General features: G+C 43.6%; 2 protein-coding genes and 1 long non-coding RNA gene across 4 annotated transcripts; 2 read left to right on the forward strand and 1 right to left on the reverse strand.

Moving 5' to 3' along the window:
- Positions 1-762: 762 nt before the first annotated feature.
- Positions 763-4,658, forward strand: BLOC1S2 (biogenesis of lysosomal organelles complex 1 subunit 2). 2 transcript variants are annotated; one of them, XM_076338069.1, is made up of 5 exons: positions 763-854; positions 1,765-1,881; positions 2,747-2,866; positions 3,364-3,468; positions 4,009-4,658. In XM_076338069.1, the coding sequence occupies exons 1-5, from the start codon at positions 803-805 to the stop codon at positions 4,038-4,040; spliced, it is 426 nt and encodes a 141-aa protein (XP_076194184.1). In that variant the 5' UTR covers positions 763-802; the 3' UTR covers positions 4,041-4,658. The 2 variants fall into 2 exon arrangements, with proteins under 2 accessions (XP_076194184.1, XP_076194185.1); XM_076338070.1 differs by lacking the exon at positions 763-854 and adding an exon at positions 1,150-1,298.
- A 3,335-nt stretch (positions 4,659-7,993) lies between these two features.
- On the forward strand, positions 7,994-11,372 carry LOC143160663 (uncharacterized). The gene is made up of 3 exons (XR_012995427.1): positions 7,994-8,152; positions 8,627-8,925; positions 11,260-11,372. It is a non-coding gene; the product is annotated as an uncharacterized LOC143160663 (long non-coding RNA).
- A 775-nt stretch (positions 11,373-12,147) lies between these two features.
- Positions 12,148-20,501, reverse strand: LOC143160662 (cytochrome P450 2H1-like). The gene is made up of 9 exons (XM_076338659.1): positions 20,295-20,501; positions 18,683-18,845; positions 17,660-17,809; positions 15,691-15,851; positions 15,105-15,281; positions 14,527-14,668; positions 14,068-14,255; positions 13,456-13,597; positions 12,148-12,967 (listed from the first exon to the last, which is right to left on the reverse strand). The coding sequence occupies exons 1-9, from the start codon at positions 20,457-20,459 to the stop codon at positions 12,786-12,788; spliced, it is 1,470 nt and encodes a 489-aa protein (XP_076194774.1). The 5' UTR covers positions 20,460-20,501; the 3' UTR covers positions 12,148-12,785.
- Between the last annotated feature and the right edge of the window lie 323 nt (positions 20,502-20,824).

Below are 20,824 nucleotides of genomic sequence, written 5' to 3' on the forward strand. Positions count from 1 at the left end.
AGCAACGCTTACCACAGTCACCACAGGACAGACTGTATAGCATGCTAGCAGTTGTCTCCTCGCCACATCATTAGCAAAAGCAGAGCTGCTTTTAAGCTGCATTAAGACACTCGGATGCAAGCGGACCGACTAAGCCAAAGGAAAACATCCTCAAACACAAGGCTAGAGAGTTCGCTTGCGAGGGCCGGGCTAGCAGCAGCCCTCAAAACTGGCCTGCGGCGTGAACGTGCTTCTGGTGCTCTTGCAATAAACGGTTCACTCGCGGTGTTAGAAAGAGGGAAATAATCAAACTGACAGCGCGGCCCCGTCAAGCACAAACCATGCTCTTTCTGTGCTGCTTCGCTGCCCTTTACAGCTGGTAAAAAGTAAACTCGTGCCACGTTTTACATCTCGGTATTTGTCTTTCTCCTCCTGCCGTGGTGAAGGCTGTTTGTTCTTGCTTGTTCCCGCGACCGAAGCTGTCGCCCATCAGACACCCGCTGTACGCGGCAGCGGAGGCCTCCCCTCACGACGCGGCCAGAAGCGGTGGCGGTGCCAGGCCCCGGATCTACGCGCGGGGCGGCTGTCAGGCCCCGGCTGCCGCGTGCCCCCGGCGGGGAGCGGGCCGGGGCCGGCACGGCGGCGGCGTCCCCTCCGGCCAGGGCCCAGCGCTGAGGGCCGCGGCCCGCCCCGGCCCCGCGCCGCCTCAGCCTCCCCCCGGCCCGCCCGCAGTCGCGCGTGCGCCGCGGCGGCGAAGGGCGGGGCCGCGGCCTTGCGCGGGGTCGAAGGCGGAAGCGGGCGCCGCGGGAGGGGGCCTGTCGCCATGGCGACCGCGGCGGAGGGGCTGCCCGAGTCCGGCGCGCAGCCCGCCAAGCGTAAGGGGCCGGGGCCGAGGGGGCCGTCTGCGGGTTCGCCCCTTGGCCGCGTGGCGGTGGCCGGGCCCTGCCAGGCCGCGGCCTGCTCCCGGCGCGGCGCGGCGCAGGGAGGAGCCGCCCGGCGGGGCAGCAGCCGCCCCGCGGCGGGAAGGGCTCCGGCGGTGGGGTGGGGGCCGGCTGCGGGGCGGGCTCGCGGCTTCGCGTATGTCGGCCGGCCGGCCGCTGCTCTGGAGCCCGGCGGCTGCGTCCCGCCAGGGGCTTACCCCCGTGTGCCTGTCACCACCGCCACCACCCCCCGCGCCGCTGCTTCGGCCGGCGGGAGCCGCGGGCCTCGGGGCAGCCTTTGTGTTCAAGCCGGCAAAAGCTGCCGACAAACGAAAGAGCAACCTTTTGGGTTGAGGAAGAGGTGCTGAACTGCTCCTGCGAAGAGCAGAACGAGGGCAGGTTGTGGTAGAAATGGGTTTGGAGAAGAAAAGCGGTGATTATCGCTTTCCACGGGTGGGGAATCTGTTGTAGCCCCTCGTGAAACGGACTGGGGGGGGGCTGTTCTTCCGTTCTGAATCGGTGACTAGAAATAAACATCAGTAGTATTGTGCACAAAATCACTCAAAAGCTCTCCCCAAATTCCTTTCCTGTCGTCTAAGCACAGGAGGGGGCTGATATTTGCAAGTGTGGTCAGGCCAGGTGCCTGTCCCTTAAATGCTCCCTAAAGTATTATTTTGAAATAATCTTGATGCTGCTTCAAGTAAACTGCCTAGGTTTGTTACCCCTTAGTGTAAAGTAGACAAATTACATGGAAAGTAGGTGTAGTCAATTTGAAGGGGAAAAAGATGGGACCATTTAATCTTTACGGTGTGTTTCCGTACCTGCTAACTTTCCCCTAACCCTGTAATGTCTGTACCCTGATTAGAGGATCCTGCTGTTGAAACAGCGGAGGAAGCTAAGGAACCAGCAGAGGCAGACATCAATGAACTCTGTAAAGACATGTTCAACAAGATGGCCACTTATTTAACAGGTGAACTGACAGGTAAGGCACTGCAATACTGACCTGCAAGTGAGTTTTTGTTTCTTTTCATTTTCTTTTAAAAAAATCTGTTGTATAGTTTGTCTAAACTATATCTATTTAGGTCATATCTAGCAAGACTGGCAGTTCAAGTCTGGTGTGTTGCTAGACTACTAACAACACTGAGATTAGTCATATTAATGAAGTCCCAGAATAGCACGTTTTTCAAAAGAATTCGGTGTGATATCAGCAACGTAAAAAAAAGTTCTTTTTAGTCTTGCGGAAGCTTGTACATGGAAAAACAAACAAACAAAAGGGGTCTAGGTTAAGAAGGACTAGAAAAGAAGCACAACTGAGAGTGGAACATGTGCAGCTATTTTGTTTCTGAGTGAGAGCAAGGATCATACACGTTTTCCAACATTCATGCTTTAGAATAAAGTGCTGTGCAACATTAACTGGAGCAAAGTAAACTGCTCAACAAGTTAGTGGATTCCGTAGGCTCTAGTTTTGAAAAGACTCCACGGCACTACTGATTTGTGTGGACTTGGAGGGTATACGGTACAGATTACCAGTCTGGATTTGTGCTATCAGTTTTGTAAACGTAAGTGTTTAACTGACAGACTAAGAGTAGAAATGTGAGGAATTAGTCAATTTTTCTCTCTCAGAAAAAATTGCAAGTGAATAAGTATTCATCAGTCCAGTTGATTTTTACAATGCACAAAATGTCATCTCTCTTTTTGTAGAACATTATACCAACACCTGTATTACCATCTAAACTATTCTTTGTTACATTTGGCTGTTGGTTTGAAATCTCTTGTCCTCTTGAAGAGTCTGCACCTAATTCAAACCACATCAACTTTTAATTAAAATAAACTCTATTCTTTTTAAGCCACCAGTGAAGACTACAAACTCTTGGAAAACATGAATAAGCTGACTAGCCTGAAGTATCTAGAAATGAAAGATATTGCTATAAACATCAGTAGAAATCTGAAGGATTTAAATCAAAAATGTAAGTAAACCAAATAAGGTAGGGGTATAACGAACAGTACGCTTGTTTGGGAAATGAAACATCTGAGTGTCAGGTAGTTCACACTCCATTAGGTGCTGAAGGAAGGAAAACTGACTGAAATAGACATGCTGCTATACAATGCCAATCTTCTATATTTCTTTACAGCTATAGACTATGTAGACTAGCATAAGAGAAAAGACATCTGAATTTATGTCCTGGTTTACCCCAAATTTTGGATCTGATATGAAATAACGCTTCTTTTGATTCACATTGTATCGTTACTTGTGTTGAGTCTAGCCAGTACTCTTAAACATTTCGTACTTTCCTCGAACATGGCGATCAGTATCACCACTTGATTTTGGGGCAGGGTAAGGAAGGAGCTTTTAAATTGTTCTATCTGAAGAATGTAATGAGAAATTCTTGTGTTTCAAGTGTGAACTTTTTCTTGGAAGTGAATTACTGAGAACTGACAGATACGATTTTTCTGCTTTTTTAAGATGCTGCTCTTCAACCATATCTGGAACAAATCAACCTAATTGAGGAACAGGTTGCAGCTCTGGAGCAGGCAGCTTATAAATTGGATGCGTATTCCAAAAAACTTGGTAACTATTGTCCTCTACTGTTACTACCTAGCAGCATAGTCCCTTGCAAGGGGATTTAAAAAGACAAACTCCTCCTCTATTTAACAAGTCTGAGCTGCAGAGTTGCCTGTGCTGCTTTTGAGCAATGAACATTGTATGTGAAGTGGGAAGCGTTGGGAAAAGATTAATATATCAAGTTATATGGAGGTGGACCAGTACAGGTATTATTGAACTACGGCTTATTAGTGAATCTTGATTTCTCTTTTACAATATGCACTGACCCAAATTTTAAAAACGGATGTTTAATCCTGCAAACAGAGGGATTCATAAAGTTCCACCAGGCACTCAAGTCCCCTTGGCTTAAATTAATATTAGTTGTCTGGCTTAAGCACCTGGTCCTTAAGAATTGTATTATACAGTTGTATTTGCCTAAATGCTTTAGTAAAAAATGACCCTGAGTGATACTGTAAATTAACTTGAATTTTAAGATGTATAGCAGCTTACAGGATTCAAAGCTTTTACCTATCCAGTCCTAAAATACTGTTATTTTTCCTTCTGCAGAAGCCAAGTACAAAAAACTGGAGAAACGATGAAATTACAAGAGTCTTTAAGTTGGAGTTGGGCTATGAGTCAGACTGATTTCTGTTTAAGTTGCACAACAGCAATTCTGTATGTTGACAAGGATTTGGTTACAGCTAACATCAAGACTGGTAACTTTTTCTATCTATTGAATACAGTAGGCTGTATTCAGGCTTAAGGCTGAATAGTATTTTCCTCTTCTCAAGAGGTTCTGTTGCCTCAGTCGTTCTGCAGTGAAAAGTAGAAGCCTGTCCCTAACTCATATGTTGATACTGGCTATCTGTGTGTTAGTCCTATGTCCCACATGAAATACTCTGTCTAAGAAAAGCCCTCCATAACCTATAAAGACATTTTCCCTTAGTAGCAGCAGGACCTAAACTTCATTTTTTCCTTCATTGAGCTCTGCGTTGAGAAGATACCCAGGCCTTTGGAGTTATGAGCATGGTATTGAAAACACTTCATTTTTGGTATCCACCTTTATCTGTTAGAAATAGAGAGACTATTATAAATTTACAATAAAACACCTTGCTGCATTTGTCTCTCTGGAATCTCAAATTCCTGTTGGAACGATTATGTAAGTTGTCTTTTTATTTTTTCCAAGGGTCTGTTAATAAAGACAAACTCCTTCCAGCTGCTGGAGATCATAGAAGAGAACATGTTTTTAACTCTGCGTCAAGTATTCCTGCAATTACATTCTTTGACTGTCTGGGCCTCAGGTGAAATTGCAAGAAGTATTGCTTTATCACATGCTCAGTGAACTTAGTAGATCTTTCTCTACTTTACCAATGAATTTTGATCCTAGTAGTTTTTGAAGAGGCATGCCCAGCACAAAAAGCTTCTTCTCTACCAGATTAACAGTGTTCCAAATTGCTAATTTAGCAGAGCCCTTCTTACTGAACAGGTACTCCTACTCCAAGTTTCTTATTTCCGTACCTATTGACGCTGACTAGCTCAATCTGGCTTTTGAGTGAGTTGCAGTTGAGGATAGTACAAGTGCTGATGTAGGAAAGAAGTAGTTCAAACTTCCTACAGGCTGTTTAGAAGAATGTCTAGTCAGGTGCCAGTGTGGTAAAGATCATAATGCTGTCAGTCAGTGTACAGCCACTGTAAATAGTCAAGATGGACGCTTTTCCCTAGTGCTATTTAAAAGCAGTGAAGCAGATGACCTTTGAAAGCCTTCACCATCACTTTAAAAATCCTAAATTTAAAATAGAAAATACTATTCTGTATGGCCTTGATGTAGGATTTGAGAAAGTGTTGAGTTCACTTTGAAGAAAGGCCTTTTTGGAATGAGCATCTTTAAAGAACGGGGTTTAAGTCTCCCAGAGGTATCCAGCCATTTGCATCTGTATTGCTTTTATCCATAGTTAGCTCACTGATGACTTTTCTACCTGTGAAAGCAAATTAGACATTTTAGTACTGTTATCAAAGCCACAGAGGTACCAACAGATGAGTTATCATTTCTGTGTTGGAGGAAATTATACCATGTAGAACAGCAGACTGTTTTAAAATCTGACAGATCGTCATCTTCTCAGGATTCATGGTGTGTTCGCAGTTCTGCTGGACAAGAGGATCTAGCCAGGCAGACCTAAAGTCTTCGTGCCTAGAGACTGGCATTTGAATGACAGCCTGAACAGTGGCCTGCTTGGTGATCTCTCATGCTGGGAAGTGGTACCACAAAGTGGTAGACAATCTAAAAGTCCTGTTTCTCCAGTGTTTCATGCATCTATAGATTATACAAGAGCTAGACATGATTCAGACAGACTCAACAGTGTTTTTGATAGTACCATCCTTTGGCTTTGCCATTGTGAAGGAGAATCACAGATGTTTGGCTGCTGATGTAAAAGCTTGAGGGTGCTGCTCGGAGCTCCTCTGTTCCGTGGAAGAATGAGAATTTTCATTACAGCATACAGCACCTGCATGTGGCTGGGAGCTTAGTCCCTGATCCCCTGTAAGTCCCCTTCCTGGCCCCTACCCATCTCCAAGAACAGAAAAGTTGCTGATTTATATCAGGTTGGAAATGGTTCTGGATAGGTGGACATCATCTAGAGCTGACCAGCCACTGAAATGCTTACAAGGGCAGGTTGTTCTAGGTTTGAAACACCACCACCGATCTTCCAGCCTAGTGATCTCTCTGATTCCCAGCTCTTTCTGGGAAGATGGTGCTAGAGGCACAGAGCGGATGCTGGCACACAAAGGGATTGTTCTCCACTGCAGGGATGCAGCTGGCCCTGCACTCTGGCTAGGTGCAGGGCCAAGATGAAGGGGTGACAGAATTGTATCCTAAGGAACTACAATGGAGAGCTGGCCACCTGCTGTCTAGAGAATTGTGATCATCTCCATGTGATAAGAATAATATCAAGCCTTAAGTGCCAGTGACTTGTCCTATCGCATGGCAGCAAGCCAAATAAGTTCTGCTTATGGCAGATAGCCTGCAAATCAAGTATTGAACATAGAACGGAACACGGCCCAGACACGCTCCATGCTCTAATGGCAGCACACTGCCAATGTAGTGGCAAGTCCACTCCCTTATTGGATGTGGACCATATGCTCAGACCCTCAATGGGAGACAGACTCCACAGATCTAAGCCAGATACGGAACTGGATGTATGGCAGCCCTGCTCTGTCTTAAGATGAGTCCCAGTCACCTTCCCTTTTCCTTAACACATACTGTCCACATTCCAGTTGGGATGCCACAACTCATAGTTCCATAGTAAGAAGGATTCACTGTCACTGGGATCATAACAGCAGCCTTGCTATGTAAGTTCCTGAAGTGGCCAAGAAAAACAGCACGGCTCTCCTCTCTGTTTTGTGTTTACATCCTCTAGCACTTCCAGCTGCCTTGGACCCAGTAGGGCATCTTTTCATCTTGAGACCATGGGGAGGCACATAATAATGAAGATGTTTCAGGGCTGCTAGTCTTTCTTAATAGAAAAGAGGAGACAGTTATGTGCCTCACCCTTCCTAAGCATGGTTTAATGTACCGAGCTCACCCTGCAGCAGGAAGACTTTCCTTCCATAACGTGTGCCTGGAGCATGCTGTGTTGCCAAAGGCAGCTATGGGCATGACAGCAGCCCAGTAGGAAGTTCTCCTAACATGGTAGTTAGATATAAGGATTGTCAGAGTGTTTGGGCAGAAAGGGTTGCACTCAAGGATAGGCTAGTCCTAACTAAGCAAGAATACGTTCTCAGGGGCACGAGGGCTAGAGTTTGTCCTCTGCTCAGCAGAGAACTGGAAATTTGTGATTAAGCAGATTGTGACTATACAAAACACCACTCTGGAGTACACGCATACTAGCTGTAAGCCCTAATCACTTCTCAGGTCTCCGAAGACATGTCTGGAAGCAGAGGGTGCTGTCAGTGTCATGACCAAAATTGGAGTGGTGCCCTCTAAAACAGCATCCATGTAGCTGTTGTTTACAGGTATTGCTCCTCACCCCTCGAGGCCGAGGAGATCAAGGGGACTGAGTGACAGTGGATAGGTAAATAGGGTCACATGGAAGTAAAACCATTGTATCTCATTCCCTCTGTACTTACCTCACCTGGAGAATGCTCAGACTGCCTGGAGCTTCCTGGCCTGCCCCATCCCACCTCTTTGTAGTCAGAGGCCTGGTGCCTGGTTTGTATGTTCATAGCAAGGCAAAGAGCAGGCTCAAGAATAGGTTTAAATATACTCCAGTGACACTGCTATTTGGATTTGTTTTTGTAGAACCACTGGCTTAGCCATGTCTTGTTTTAATCACAGGTGCATTTGATAGTTGCTTTGATGAAGAGATCCACTCACCACATGCAACCCAGCATGCTGTTGGAAGGTCTAGGAATCTGTGCTATCGGGGCATAGAGAATTTCAAAGAAAAATAATATGGCGTTTCTCTGCTCATGGTCTTTCCTTGACAGGATTGCAGGAGGGCCACAAGAGGGCGATGTGTCAGCAGAAAAAAACTTCCACAAGATAAAGCAGTAAAGGCAAAGTGAGGACCAAATCTTGTTCCTGTTGAAAAGGTTGCTTTTCTACGTATGGAAAATACAATGCTGTTTTAAAACTACAAAGATGAAAACCTCCAGGAACTCTGAAGATGGAAATCCATCTAGCCATGCATTGTCAGCAAGCACTTAGTGTTTTCAGGTAAGAGAGCTAAGAAATAGCAAATTCCTTCACAAACTCTTGAGTATCCCACCTCCAGGAAGTAGAAATGGGAAGAGGAGCTTGTCCCACAAGTGACTTTTTATTGGGAGAAAATTTTAGAGACTGTCTACCTGGCTGGCTGGAGGATTGTGTGACAGCGGCGTCCCGATCAGGCCAAGAGCCGACAGCTGTGTTCCCAGTTCTGTCTCTGAGTAACTATTCCCCTCTCTGCCTGAGGGCCCTCTGTGTGACTGGTAGAATCCAAATCATGGCAAAGATGGCAGGTCCTTGGAGACTAGCACCACAGAAGAGACATAGCTAGGTGTGCGTGAACAGCATTGTACTGGGGAAATGTATAGTCCAAAAGCAGGGGCACAACTTGGTTGCTGCTCAAACATTTCACCTGGAGAGTCCGTGAGAAGTTCCAGAGGAGGTACAGGGGGAGACTAAATCTCTATCTCTTCTCTTCTGCAGCATTTCCTGGTGGAAAAGATAGTAAGAAAGTAGCGGGTGCTTGAAGGGAAGAACACGGAAGAGAACAGAGGAAAGGGAGGGCTGACAGATGAGAGTCAAGGGGCAAAGTACATCAAAGCGGTCTGTGCAACTGCTTTGGAGCTGGAGCAGTTCTTGAGGACTTGGACTGCAACTGCAAACCAGGGGGTGAAAATCAGCCTAGCAAATGCAGCTCTTCAAGCAGAAATAGAAGAGTTCAGTTCCAGAGGAAGATTTTTTCCCCGGCACCTCAAGACAGTTCTGCCCGGCTGCTCTAACAGGTAATTCTGAAGTCATCCAACTTTCAGAACAGTACTTTGTGGAGATGTCCACAGTCTTCAGAATGGGCTCTGAAATCATTAGTGGAAACTGCAACATGTCCAACAGCTGAAAAACAGCTCTTCTAGAATGGAGTATGCTTTTTAACCTGGAACTCTGTGTTCAATAGAAATGTTAAAAGATATCCAATGGGATGATAATCACAAGTGTATATGATGGCCTGAAGATAAATACATTGTTGTATTTGCAGCATCCCATCAGAGGACAAACATATAAGCAACAGTAATAGGCAGAAGACAAGCATGCTATGAAAGTATGACAGGGTTTGTTAATGCAAGGTTTGTTAACGATTAATGTTTGTCCCTGCTTTCTGATATTATAGTTATAGAACAAGGTTGATCTTAAAAAAGGTCACAAAGACTTAAAAATTAAGCAGTTCATCCAAGTTTGTTGGCAGCGAGTGATTTTTTCTCACCAGTATGTTTAATCCAGAGGAAACGAGAGCAGCTATTGGTTACTTTTGCACTGTTGTTTTTACTGTCGGCTTCATAAAGTGAGCCTTCCAGGATGCAGCTTCAGCCCTTCCTGATCCCACATCCCTGTTCCACATTGCAATGGAACCCCTGGGAGCCACAATCGTTTTCTTGCTGGTTTGCATTGTCTGCCTCCTTGTCTGTTCAGCGTGGAGGAAGATGTCTGAAACAGGGAAGCTGCCTCCTGGGCCATTTCCTTTGCCCCTCATAGGAAACATGCTGCAGCTGAAGAATAACTTTCCTGAGGCAAGTGGATGTAACTTAAAAGCTGTGTTCTTTTTTGGTAAATTGTTTCAGCTCAGTAAGAAGTATGGTCCTATGTTCACAATATGTTTGGGCTCCATACATGCAGTGGTGTTGTATGGACCTTATGTTGTGAAATAAGCTCTGATTGATTGATAAAGGCGTAGAGTTCAGTGGAAAAGGACTTACGCCACTCTCCCAAAAGCTCTCCAGAGGAGCAGGTACTTTTCTGCGAGATTCTCCCTAGGTAGAGGTGTTCTTTGGGGAGGATGTAACTGAGAAGTCAGAAGCGGGAAGGGCTGATGTTTCATTTAGTATAGGAGCAAAGCCCGGCAGAATCTGGAGAGACTTTTGGCTCACTGGCATTAAATGGTCCTAGTCTCTTGCTGTTGTAGATGATAGCTGTTGTATCTTGTAAGGTCTGGGTTATGACCCGGAGAGCAGATGGCTGTGGTGGCATCCTCACACAGCTTTCCACTCTAGTAACTGGGTATGTCATCCCAGTGGGACAAGTATATCCTAAGATAGCCAGGACTACTTTTCACTGGGGGCCATTGCCCTCCCTCTCTCTCCAAAGAGTTGAACTAGGAACAAAGGAAGTTCAGGCAAGCTGCCATAAAGAAACCCGGCATATCTCTGACATGATAGCAAGTTAAAGAATTTTACTTAAAGGCACTGCATAGGGAGTAATTAAAGAGAGCAATGCAATACAGACACAATATAGGAAATCCATGCAATAAAATAGTATGAACTGTTTGCAACGTACATTTGTTTGCCTCATGGATTGCTTCACTGAGTTCCTCACTCGGGGACACCCTTAGTGGGTTTGAGAACTTGCCAGTTCTTTTCTTTGTTAGTGCTTGCCCAGCTGACTTTTGCTTCTATAGCTGCTGCCCAGCTTCTTCGAAACATCTTAGAAACTTGAGCTCACAGAGGTGCTTAAGTTCTGCGAGAGGTATTTGGGAACTAATGGTAACAGTGCGCAGAATGGATTAATCGAGTTTGAAAGCCACTTCTTCATGTGGCCAAGTGACAGGACATTGTGTCAGGTTTGCCACAGAAAATTCATATAGCCCTGCCTAGTCCTGCACATGAGCAAGCAATGCACTGTCTGTACAGTCCCAGCAGAAGAAAAAGTCTAGGCAACATTGAGTGCTAGCAGGCAGGGAGAGAGCGAGCAGTATGGCTTCGTGGGAGATGTAGAGCTTTTCAATGATGGTTAATTTTTTAAACTGATGATTTTAAGTTTAGTGGTCAACAAAGGTTGATGAGCTAAATCCTATTTATTAAGCATTTGAATTTTTTAAAATCTGATCCTTAGTCTCCCAGAAGGTGGTAATATTACTTGGTGCTAAAGCAGGTTAACCCAGATGAATTGTGAGCAGTTTTTGGTTACCATTGCACTGCTTTTTGTACCACAGGTGACGCAAAGTGAGGCTTCCAGGACACAGCTTTAGCCCTCCTCTAATCTCAAAGCCCCAGTGCATGTTATGGTGGAATCTCTGGGAGCTAAAGCTGTTTTCTTGCTGGTTTGCATTGGCTGCCTCCTTGTCTTTTCAGCATGGAGGAAGATGTCTGGAACAGGGAAGCTGCCCCCGGGCCATTTGTTTTGCCTATTTTAGTCATGGCACAGCTGAAGAGGAAGTATGGAATGCTTTCTTCTTTTTATCTGGTAAGAAGACTTGTAATAGTTGATCCTCTTTGGTATATGGCGATAAACTAGGTGATATTTTCATATCTCTTTCTTTTATTCATATTTCTGTGATTCCGTGACATTTGTGGCTTTTGCCTTTGCAATGCCATGCTACCAACTCATGGTATATGTAGCTTATTAATACTTTGAAAGGAAAGAAGTTGTGCCTGTTTCACATAAACAGTTAATGCCATTGTGGTAATATTACAGTTGCTGTCTTTTTCCACATAGCGCAGATCCAGCTCTCTGTCTTCACTGTAATCGCTATAAATTATACATTGCAGGCAATGTGATCAAGTTAGGAAACACCAGTCCTACATCTGTACGTGTATGCTTGGTAACTCATGTAAACTCTTTTTTTTTTTCCTGATTGTAACATTGCTGTAGTGATCTTTATGCGCTTCATAAAATAATGGGAAGATGCAAGCTGCCATTCATCTAGTAAATGGCACTAGGGGGATGCCAGTATTACTTAATTTGTCCTCTTTTGCCACAATGGACAGCTCTGTAACCACAGTTGGGGTTCTGGTAGGTCTCGTAGGGTCAGTCCAGCCTTCTCCCACATTGTTACCGAGAATGGAAGTTTTATAGGTCATTGGCCAGCTCAGTCTTCAAGCCATAATATATTTCATATAAGTGAGTGAAATGAAACAGTCAGATATGTACAAGACTTGGAAGACATTTGGGAGTATAAGCTTTGTGGAGGCAGGTTTTTCACTAAAAGATGTTTTTCTGGGATCTCAGAAAAACAACAATTCAGTGTACTACTACTTTATTTTGCAATATAAATTGTAATTTCACAAACCTTCATTATAATCACACAGGAGAGGACCCATCTGCCCAGTTATTGGTAAACTCCATTCCCACCACAGGAGACAATATGTATTGGGGCAAGAATACAGTAGATGATCATCTTCTAATAGAAAAAACCCCACTGTTTTATGCTTACCTTTACAAATAGGTCACAAACAAACTGAAAATACAGAGGAGAGAGGTACCTCAAGCAGAGTCTGTGGAAACCCTGGAGTACAAGCGTCTGTTCCTGCTGTGCTGAGAGGATCAAGCCATAGGGACAGCAGCAGCAGGGCTCTCAGAGCACTAGTCCACACACCCTGACATGTCGGGACGTCAGGAGCCAGATAGGAACCTGAGCTAGGTGAGGTAGGTGCAGAGGAGAGCCTGTATAATTTTGCACAGGGAGCTGTCTCCTTCCCTATGCACTTGCCTACACTGTCTCTTGTTTAGAGCTGGCTGTGGTGATTATAAAAGCACCATACACTTTTCTTTTCTGAGCATGTTTCTCTCCATAAAGTATCTAGCAAATGATCAGGAAATTACTGTCATTCAACCGGAGCTTTCATGAGTTTGGGAACTGGCAACTGTCTTCACTTGGCTAACGTGGAAGAAAAGCGACCTCATAAGGTCGGGGAATGTTTGCCAGAGTGCTGACTAATGGGGAAATGTCAATGTCCTTGTGATCCACAACAGGTTTCAAGGTAAAGTTCTGCAGGATGGCTGTTAAAAATATGAATAGCTCCATCCGGGCCAGACCTTCTCCTGCACAGATGCGTTTTCCTGCAAGCAAAAAATAATAAAAAGTGAGGTGACAGTGGAGTATTTTGCTGGTAACTTATTTTAACCACTGTTCCATGAAAGTTCAGACATCTCAGAATGGACAGACAGCACTGCAGCATTTTGGGGAAGCAAATGAATTAAACTAGGGGCTAAGTGTCTAGAACAATGAGAGTGCTCAGTGGGCAAAGGCAGTTTGAAGGCTTCAGTTTCTCATGTTCTGCTGCTGTTTGATGCTAAGTTTGGAGAGAGAGAAGTTGCATGGCTGAGTCCCACTTCATACATCTCTTTTTGTAGAATGCATTGGAGGAGCTTTTGTGATTGCTAAAAAAGGAAGTCAACTGAAACTCTAGTACAGGGGTTAGAGCTACCCAGAAGTGACTCTAGCAGATCACCAGACTTCACTGTACAGACCATGGTGATGGAGCCAAAATCTTCAAAGAGGTTCTAGGAGAGGATAGTCTAGGATCTGAAATAGAAGGAGGTCTTACCTGCAGAAAATGGCATGAAGTAGTCACTCTTTTTAAAGGAACCATTTGCATTCAGGAAATGTCCTGGGTCAAATTTTTCTGGATTTGGAAATTCCTTGCTGTCATGTAGGATGGAAGTCAGCGTAGGGAATATCATAGTGTCCTGAATTAACAAAGAGAGGAGAAGAAAGTTAAAATGGAGACATGCTAAAGCAAAGTAGCACTGAGAAGTTCCCAGAGCTGAATAGAAGGGTAGTCATAACTTAACCAGTTTAAAATGAGCATTTAATGAATAAAAATGTGTGCCATTGGTATGGAAAACATTTTTTTTAATGAATTTTAATGGTGAGTCCGATTAGAGTATTTAATATTTCTTCCAAATAAATTAGAACTTTGCTTACATTTACAAAAAAAAAAAAAGAAAGCTCTATCTCCCTCTTCACGTAGAAGATGAAAAGTCTTTTTGTCTTCAAATACAAGGGACTCAATAACTTCCAGAATCCCCTTCCAAACAAAATTATTCCAACTCTATATCACATTTCAGTGTTTTTGAAAAGAAAATAAAATACAATGACTAGAACACATCATTGTTTTCAAGAGATTATGACCTTTCTCAGACAGAGTGGAACAGACCTTGGGGATAAAATAGTCTCTCAACTTGGTGTCTTTGATCACAGTATGTGGGACATTAAGTGGAACGAAATCAATGAATCTCTGGATTTCATGGACCACAGCATCTGTGTAGGGCATCTGGCTCCGATCTGCCATGCAGGGGCTTCGGTCTTGGCCAATCACACAGTCAATCTCCTTTTGAATTTTCTCTGTTAGGAAATAAGTTAAGTGTTGAATGCACAAGTCCCCCATCTGTTTGCCTAAACCTCTCCCCATATTTACAGCAAAACTTGCTTTTAGAGCACCAGGAATAGTATCTCTTTTCTGCGAATAGAACTAAGACTAATACACATTTTCACACACAAATACATGTTTCCTTAGTTGGGGGACCATTGCCACATGTGGTAGTGACAGGAATTGTCCAAATTGATCCCATGACCTATTAAAAAGTTTTCAATTATTTATTTCCTTTTCTATTACCTACTATCTCTGGGTATTTCTGGAGAATCAGAATTCCATGTCTCAGTGTCGTGCTGGTGGTCCCTGTTCCTGCAAAGAACAAGTCGAGCGTGGTTCTGCTCAAGGTCTCAACGGTGAATTCTGAGTGACCATTCCCTTTCTCCTGGAGGAAGATTTGGCAGAATGTTTTGAATGACAGAGCTAGGCAGTTTGTTTAAAAAGGAAAGTCCTGTACCCATAATGTATGTTTTTAAACACATCTAATGTCCTTTCAAAGATAAGACACTCAGTCTCCAGAACACCAGCATTTAAGGTACTTTTACTAAATAATCTTATGAACCTTTTTTAATATGGGAGGAGTATTGAATTACATCAACCAGGTTGGTCTTCAGCTTTCCTAACTTTGGCTAGTGCTGTTAATTCTGTGCTTAAAAATCCTTGATAAGAAAATGGACAGGATAGAATGAAGTTGATGTGCCAAGAAAAGCAAGTTCCCCTCTGTATTTGCAAAAGCCCAGTGCCCTGCCACAACTGAAAATAAGCTGGGATTCAAGCAGTGGTTTTCTTATAATCCAATAAATCTCTTGCTCTTACATTACCTGTTCCATTTTGTTAAGAAAAGCATCAATAAAATCTCGAGGACAAGTGGGATCCAGGGTTTTCTGGTGTTCCGCTATGATTTCTAAAGTAAATTGATCAACTTTTTCAGTATTTTTTATAAATTTTTTATGAGGCCCAGGTAAAAAATCCATGACAGCTGGGAAGAAATTGTATAGCTGTAAAAATAAAATGATGGAAGAGCACATTCTAATTAATGTGGATACAATAAAATGTTCCCCTAACTGTAACTATGAAAGTGGGGCAGTTAAACTGTTTTGGAACAGTAGGTCTTTATTATTCAACTGGATTTTAATGCCTTTTACTTTCTGGTTTCACTATATTCAGGGATAGACTTTATCTGAGTGACTTTTGCAATGATATCCTTCTTTGGACATACAATGGCAATTCCATAAGGTAAGAAAAAGCAGCAGGAATTGGTTATTTAACTGCCTTTTTGGCTTTCAAAAAAATTCTGCAAATTTAGGAAAATCCACTCCAATTAAAAATTAATAACATGAATAAATATTCATTAATAAAATATTGTAATCATTAACAAATTTATTCATTAAATAAAACTGTACACACCTGTGTTTGTACAGAGTTCTGGAGCTTGTTGTTTTCATTTATCAACTCAATTAAAGTTCGAAATTTCTTGTCCTCATAGTCAAACCGATCCCCAAAGATGATGGAGCAGATGATGTTGGAAACAGCGTGGGCTAAGAAGTTGCCAGGGTTGAAGGGTTGCTCTGCAACAACAAAAAAAACCCCAACGGTATCTTGCTTTCAGTATTTCAGGCATCATCCCCTCCTCTGAGACTACAGGGAAGTTTTGCATCCTTTTGAGACCCAGAGTTTTGCAGTCCTTTGAAAGGATGGTGAAGGGCTTATCCAATTTATTCTTCTCTACTTGAAGTGAACTAATTTCCCTGTTTGAATGGTTTAAGTATCTCTTTTGTACTGTTCTCAGCAGAACACTGGTCTGAGTGGTTTGGTTCCTCTTCAGCTGACACATGCCTGTCTGCCTTATAGACTGTTTATTGGAAATGGCCTAAAGATTCCCACCAAAACCCAATGAAACCATAAGGACTTTGCCTGAGCCATGTCTTTAGGTTATTGCACCCTGTTTATGAACTCTATTAGCGTAACCTCAGTTGTATAACCCTCTCCTAGGGGTTCAAATGCCTGTGATCAAAGTCTAGTTTTGATGGCACAGTTGCATAAGCTTCTAAGAAGAGAACTACAGTGTGAGAAAAAAGTTAGATTAGACCCAAGAAAGAAAGGAAAGGTATAATTGCAGGCAGTGATAGGCTGCATCTCAAGGTTTCAAGAGGAGCAACAACAACACGAAAAGATATAAAATCCTAAAAGAAAAACAAGGAGTCAGAAAATGGCAACTGGGCAGCACTGAGGATCAGCCTATTCCAAGGAGCAATGGCATCAACCCTTCTCTGCCTGACTGATGACTCCCTGGCCATTGAAGACTCAGTAGATGTTTCATCAGAGGTGGTGAGTATATTAATGCTAAGCCTAGTAGATAACTAGTCCTGGCTATTTATTATTTGCATTAAGAGTAAATAACGGCTTTATACTTTTCAGTTGTATATATCTTGCTTGCAAAGCCTTTTAGTACACAGTAAAAGATACCGTAACAAGGTGAGCCAGAGATGGAGGCTTGCAGTAGGGCATAGGAAATACAGTATTACCGTGCTAGTGAAAGGGTAAGAGCAATGCAGGTGAGAGTGTTTTCTCTGATTTGTAGCAGGACTGTTTATCTGTGAAGCCAGACTGAATTTTCTAGTGGCTCAAGGGAAACAGTGATGCTTCAGCATCCTTTTAGATCCACCTGCTTTTTCCTCCTTGCAGAATAAGCACGCATTGAAGGCTGGCTGTGGAAAGGAAGCCTGTGGTCCAGGCTGGTACTGTGCCACTCTCAGGTGAAATACTTAGAAGTAACATTGTCTTATATACTACCAGAAAACGCATTTATAGGTTGAAACCAAGGGGGTTACCTTATGCCCTGCCCTCAAAAGCAGCTTATAGCCCCTGTTCCCATTGCACGCCCCCGCCAATACTAGGAGGTATTGTCTAGCATTCAGATGGACTGGATCCAAACCCAAATATCTGTAAATGAGTTCTCTGGTCACCCACTTCTTCAGGATCCATTTACTTAGAGCTGCAGGAGACAAAGCAAGGAGGTGCATGTTGCTTGGTTACCTGGCAGTGCCCAGCCCTGTCTCCATGGCTGAACTCCACCAAATCCTCGGCTGTGGGGCCAAGCCATTCCCTTTGCCACTTCCTGTCTTGTTCTTCAAGCAGAACACGTTAAAGGATGCTTTCCAACATCAATCTCCTACATTTATCCCTCCATACTGTCACAGTGCCTTTGACTGACCCACTCCCAGCAGTGATAACTTTGCCTATTGGAGCAGGTAGCAGAAACAGCAGCCACATGCCCACTTCTTGGGTCATAGATTTGGTGAAGCAGCCCTACACCCCTCATTGTCTCATTGCAGAGATGCAGGGTGTCCCAGCAGGCACAAAGTCTATGTCCTACCATGTGTGTTCCTGATCCTCTCCACCAGAAAATGAGCTTCCTCCTGGATTCGCTTCTCGATGGTCTTCCTCCCCATCCCAAAATCCCGCAGGGTGGTGAGTGCAAATCGTCGGAGCTGCTTCCAGGTCTCCCCATTGCTGGTCACAATGCCTGACACAGGAAGGAAAAATAGACCTCCATGAGGAAGTAGATTTTTTTTTCCCTGAATGGGTGCTACACAGTAAGTACTCAACATGCAAAGACACCTCTCTGTGGGGTTATACTGCAATTGCTATATGCCCAAAAACCTAACTTCTCTGCAATTCTGGAGGTGACAAATCTGATCCATCTGTCACATAACTTTGAGTAAAACTGAGTTTATTCCCAGAATAAGAAAAACTACATTAGGATGTAAATAAGAAGGTAACACTGGTGCTGAATTGATCTTGGCCACAAGCACATGGCCTTTGCACTGACATAACTGCTCAAATGTTCTGCTATGCATCTTCACACAGCGTATCATTATTGACAATACCATTGATACTGTACTATAGTACCATGGAATAGGTACTATTTATCCAGATAAATGCCATACTGGGAACTGCCCTGATGAATAAGCTCAGGGCCTAATCTTGAATATGGCCCTTACTGGGACAGCCTATATTATCTTGTCTTTGTTGTGCTGTGGACTTTCCTTTTGCTGGTTCCTTAGCTGTATGTATATTGTCAATATTTTCAGAAATGGGAGAATGAACATCAGAACTTAGAGGTACATTTAATGAACAAAATTTTAGCCATAATTTGAAGCATGCTGAAAACAGAAAGGCACTCAGTGAAGCCAACCTGGGACCTTAAACAGTTCTCCAGGGGTCCAATTTACTCAATGGTCCAAGTAATGAGTTGGGCTTTTAGTCTTTTACTGCTAATTTGTATGCATGAAAGTAGTAAATGAAATCCACCATTCCGTCCTCCACTGCCCTCTCAGCTGTGCTCCTGAAGCACTGAAAGCATCAGCTTTTTATGCTAACATTACCAGGGACGTACCTGTGCCTTGGAAGATTTTTTTAAGCAGTGGTAGATTGCCTCTTCCGCTGAAGTCATCTGCCTGATCAATCAGAGCTTCTTTCACAACATCATAGCCATACAGCACCACAACCTTTTGTGGGCCTAAATATATTGTGAAGACAGGACCATACTTCTTGCTGAGCTGTAGAAAAGAAGAACACAAAGAACAACATGTCTGAATGTTAATCATGTGAAAAGAAATTTGTAGCGAAGGGGTCTGAGGCGTGATATGCCATTGTCCCAGCATCACTGAGACATGGCATTGATTAGCAGCAGTGCAGAGATCTTTCAACTTGCAATTACAGCCAGGGGAAGAGGGATTTGTACAAGAAATAGGGGATATGAATGGAAATGTTGAGGTGTCAAGTCCAAATCCCAGAAAAGAAAATAGTTCTTCATAGGGCTGGCTAAACAGTTTGGAATGCCTTTCTACAGCCACAGTGGATAACAGTTTACATGGGCTCAAAAAGCAATTATATACACTTATGGAAGCAAGTGCCTAAAGGGTTTTTGAGCACAAACATACCACAGTTGTCTCTAAAATCTCCTGGGCCACAGATCTCTGGAAATTGGGCGAATATATCAGCAGAGAGTCACTGCATCCTTACACTAATCATGTACTCTTTCCCAGGCATCTGCTTTTGGCTACAATTGCAGAAAGATTCTTGGGCTACTTGGTCTGACCTGTAACACTTAGTCTCATGCTCACTTTTTAAGAGCAAACTAGATATAGTCCCAGGTTTTTTATGGTGGGAAACTGAACCACCTAGTGCTCTGAAACAAAGCAGAATGCCTATGGGTGGTCATGATTCTCAACGTTCACAAGCACCAAAGCAAAAAGGAGCTCATATGGGTATGTGTGTATCTGACGATACACATGGTGATGTCAGCTATCACCACAATTTTGCTTTGAAGAACCCAGGGACACCTGCCCTTCCCATCCATCTGCCACTATCCCCTCACAATCCCCTAAGGAACAGGCACTCCAGCTGAAATCCCTCCACCTATCCCCTCCCAGGCCTTGCAACACACAGGTTTTGTTTGACAGATGGGTGACATCAGCCAGGGGAGGGAACGGACAGCACAATTCACCTCCCAACTTTCTTGTTTCAACCCCTTAACTCACTACTTCTGCTCCCGGGAGATCCTACCTATCTGCTAGGGAGCAGAGGCAGCAAAACGGAGCAGGGTCCTCCCCAAAAAAGGGCCAGGCCATGTTGCCAGCATGGTGAGGAGTTTGGCACAGGAGGAGTACAGTGAATATTGCAATAGCATCAGTGCCTTGATTGCAAATCCACTGCAAATTGCAGTACTGCCGTGAGGTCAGCACAGGAGTCATCATTAGTATGATTATTGCAAATATATAGACTTAGATTTGCAATATATAGACTTAGATATAGACTTTGATATATAGATTATTGCAATATATAGACTTCAGAAGCATGTATTTCTGGGAAACATTTTGTTTCTGTTTGAGTCTGACATTTGGTCAATGCAAATTAAGCTCGTGAATTAAGCTGAGACAGTCTGGACCGGACTTTGTTTTATATGCAATGGAGACAACATAGGAAAGAAGGACATAGTTTCTTACCTTCTTCAAGCTTTCAGGCAAGTTCCACAGGTTCAGCTGGAATACGTTTCCAACAATGGGGAGTGTGATGGGACCAGGAGGCTGCTTCTCTTTTTGTGATACGCTTCTCCAGGTGGCAAAGAGAAGAAGGCATGAGATGCAGATCAGCAAGAAAATAGTGGTCATTCCCAGGAGCTCCCTGGTGGGCTGAGGAAGAGAAGTCAAGTGTCAGAAGAGCCTGATGTTGGACCTGTAAATCCATGCTTATTTATATGCTGTGATACCAAAGCACGTGGATGAAATTAGCCAATAGTGCCTCCCTATTCCTGCTGAGATATGAGATTACTTATTAATCTGCTCAAGATAAGAATGAACAAACTAGGGGTGAACTCCTTGTTTGCATACTGATTTTTTACCTCTCCAGCTTGTGTACCTTTGGGTAATCATTCATGCAGGACTAAAGAAATCATGTTCTAGTGCTGTCAAACAAACTCAAAATGCAGAAATATTTAGAGCCTAGCTGCTATGTGTATGCTTAAAATCTTGCTGTT

Source organism: Aptenodytes patagonicus, chromosome 5 (assembly GCF_965638725.1).
Source record: "Aptenodytes patagonicus chromosome 5, bAptPat1.pri.cur, whole genome shotgun sequence".
In the NCBI taxonomy this organism is placed as follows: domain Eukaryota; kingdom Metazoa; phylum Chordata; class Aves; order Sphenisciformes; family Spheniscidae; genus Aptenodytes; species Aptenodytes patagonicus.

What these genes read in the sequence shown, in the direction of transcription:
- BLOC1S2 (XM_076338069.1), top strand. Translation starts at nt 803, where the DNA reads ATGGCGACCGCGGCGGAGGGGCTGCCCGAGTCCGGCGCGCAGCCCGCC. An exon ending in CGGCGCGCAGCCCGCCAAGC is followed by an intron (nt 855 to 1,764) that starts GTAAGGGGCCGG and finishes TACCCTGATTAG; the next exon opens with AGGATCCTGCTGTTGAAACA. An exon ending in GAAGGATTTAAATCAAAAAT is followed by an intron (nt 2,867 to 3,363) that starts GTAAGTAAACCA and finishes TGCTTTTTTAAG; the next exon opens with ATGCTGCTCTTCAACCATAT.
- LOC143160662 (XM_076338659.1), bottom strand. Translation starts at nt 20,459, where the DNA reads ATGACCACTATTTTCTTGCTGATCTGCATCTCATGCCTTCTTCTCTTT. An exon ending in AAAAATCTTCCAAGGCACAG is followed by an intron (nt 17,810 to 18,682) that starts GTACGTCCCTGG and finishes TTCCTGTGTCAG; the next exon opens with GCATTGTGACCAGCAATGGG. An exon ending in GAGGATCAGGAACACACATG is followed by an intron (nt 15,852 to 17,659) that starts GTAGGACATAGA and finishes TTGTTGTTGCAG; the next exon opens with AGCAACCCTTCAACCCTGGC.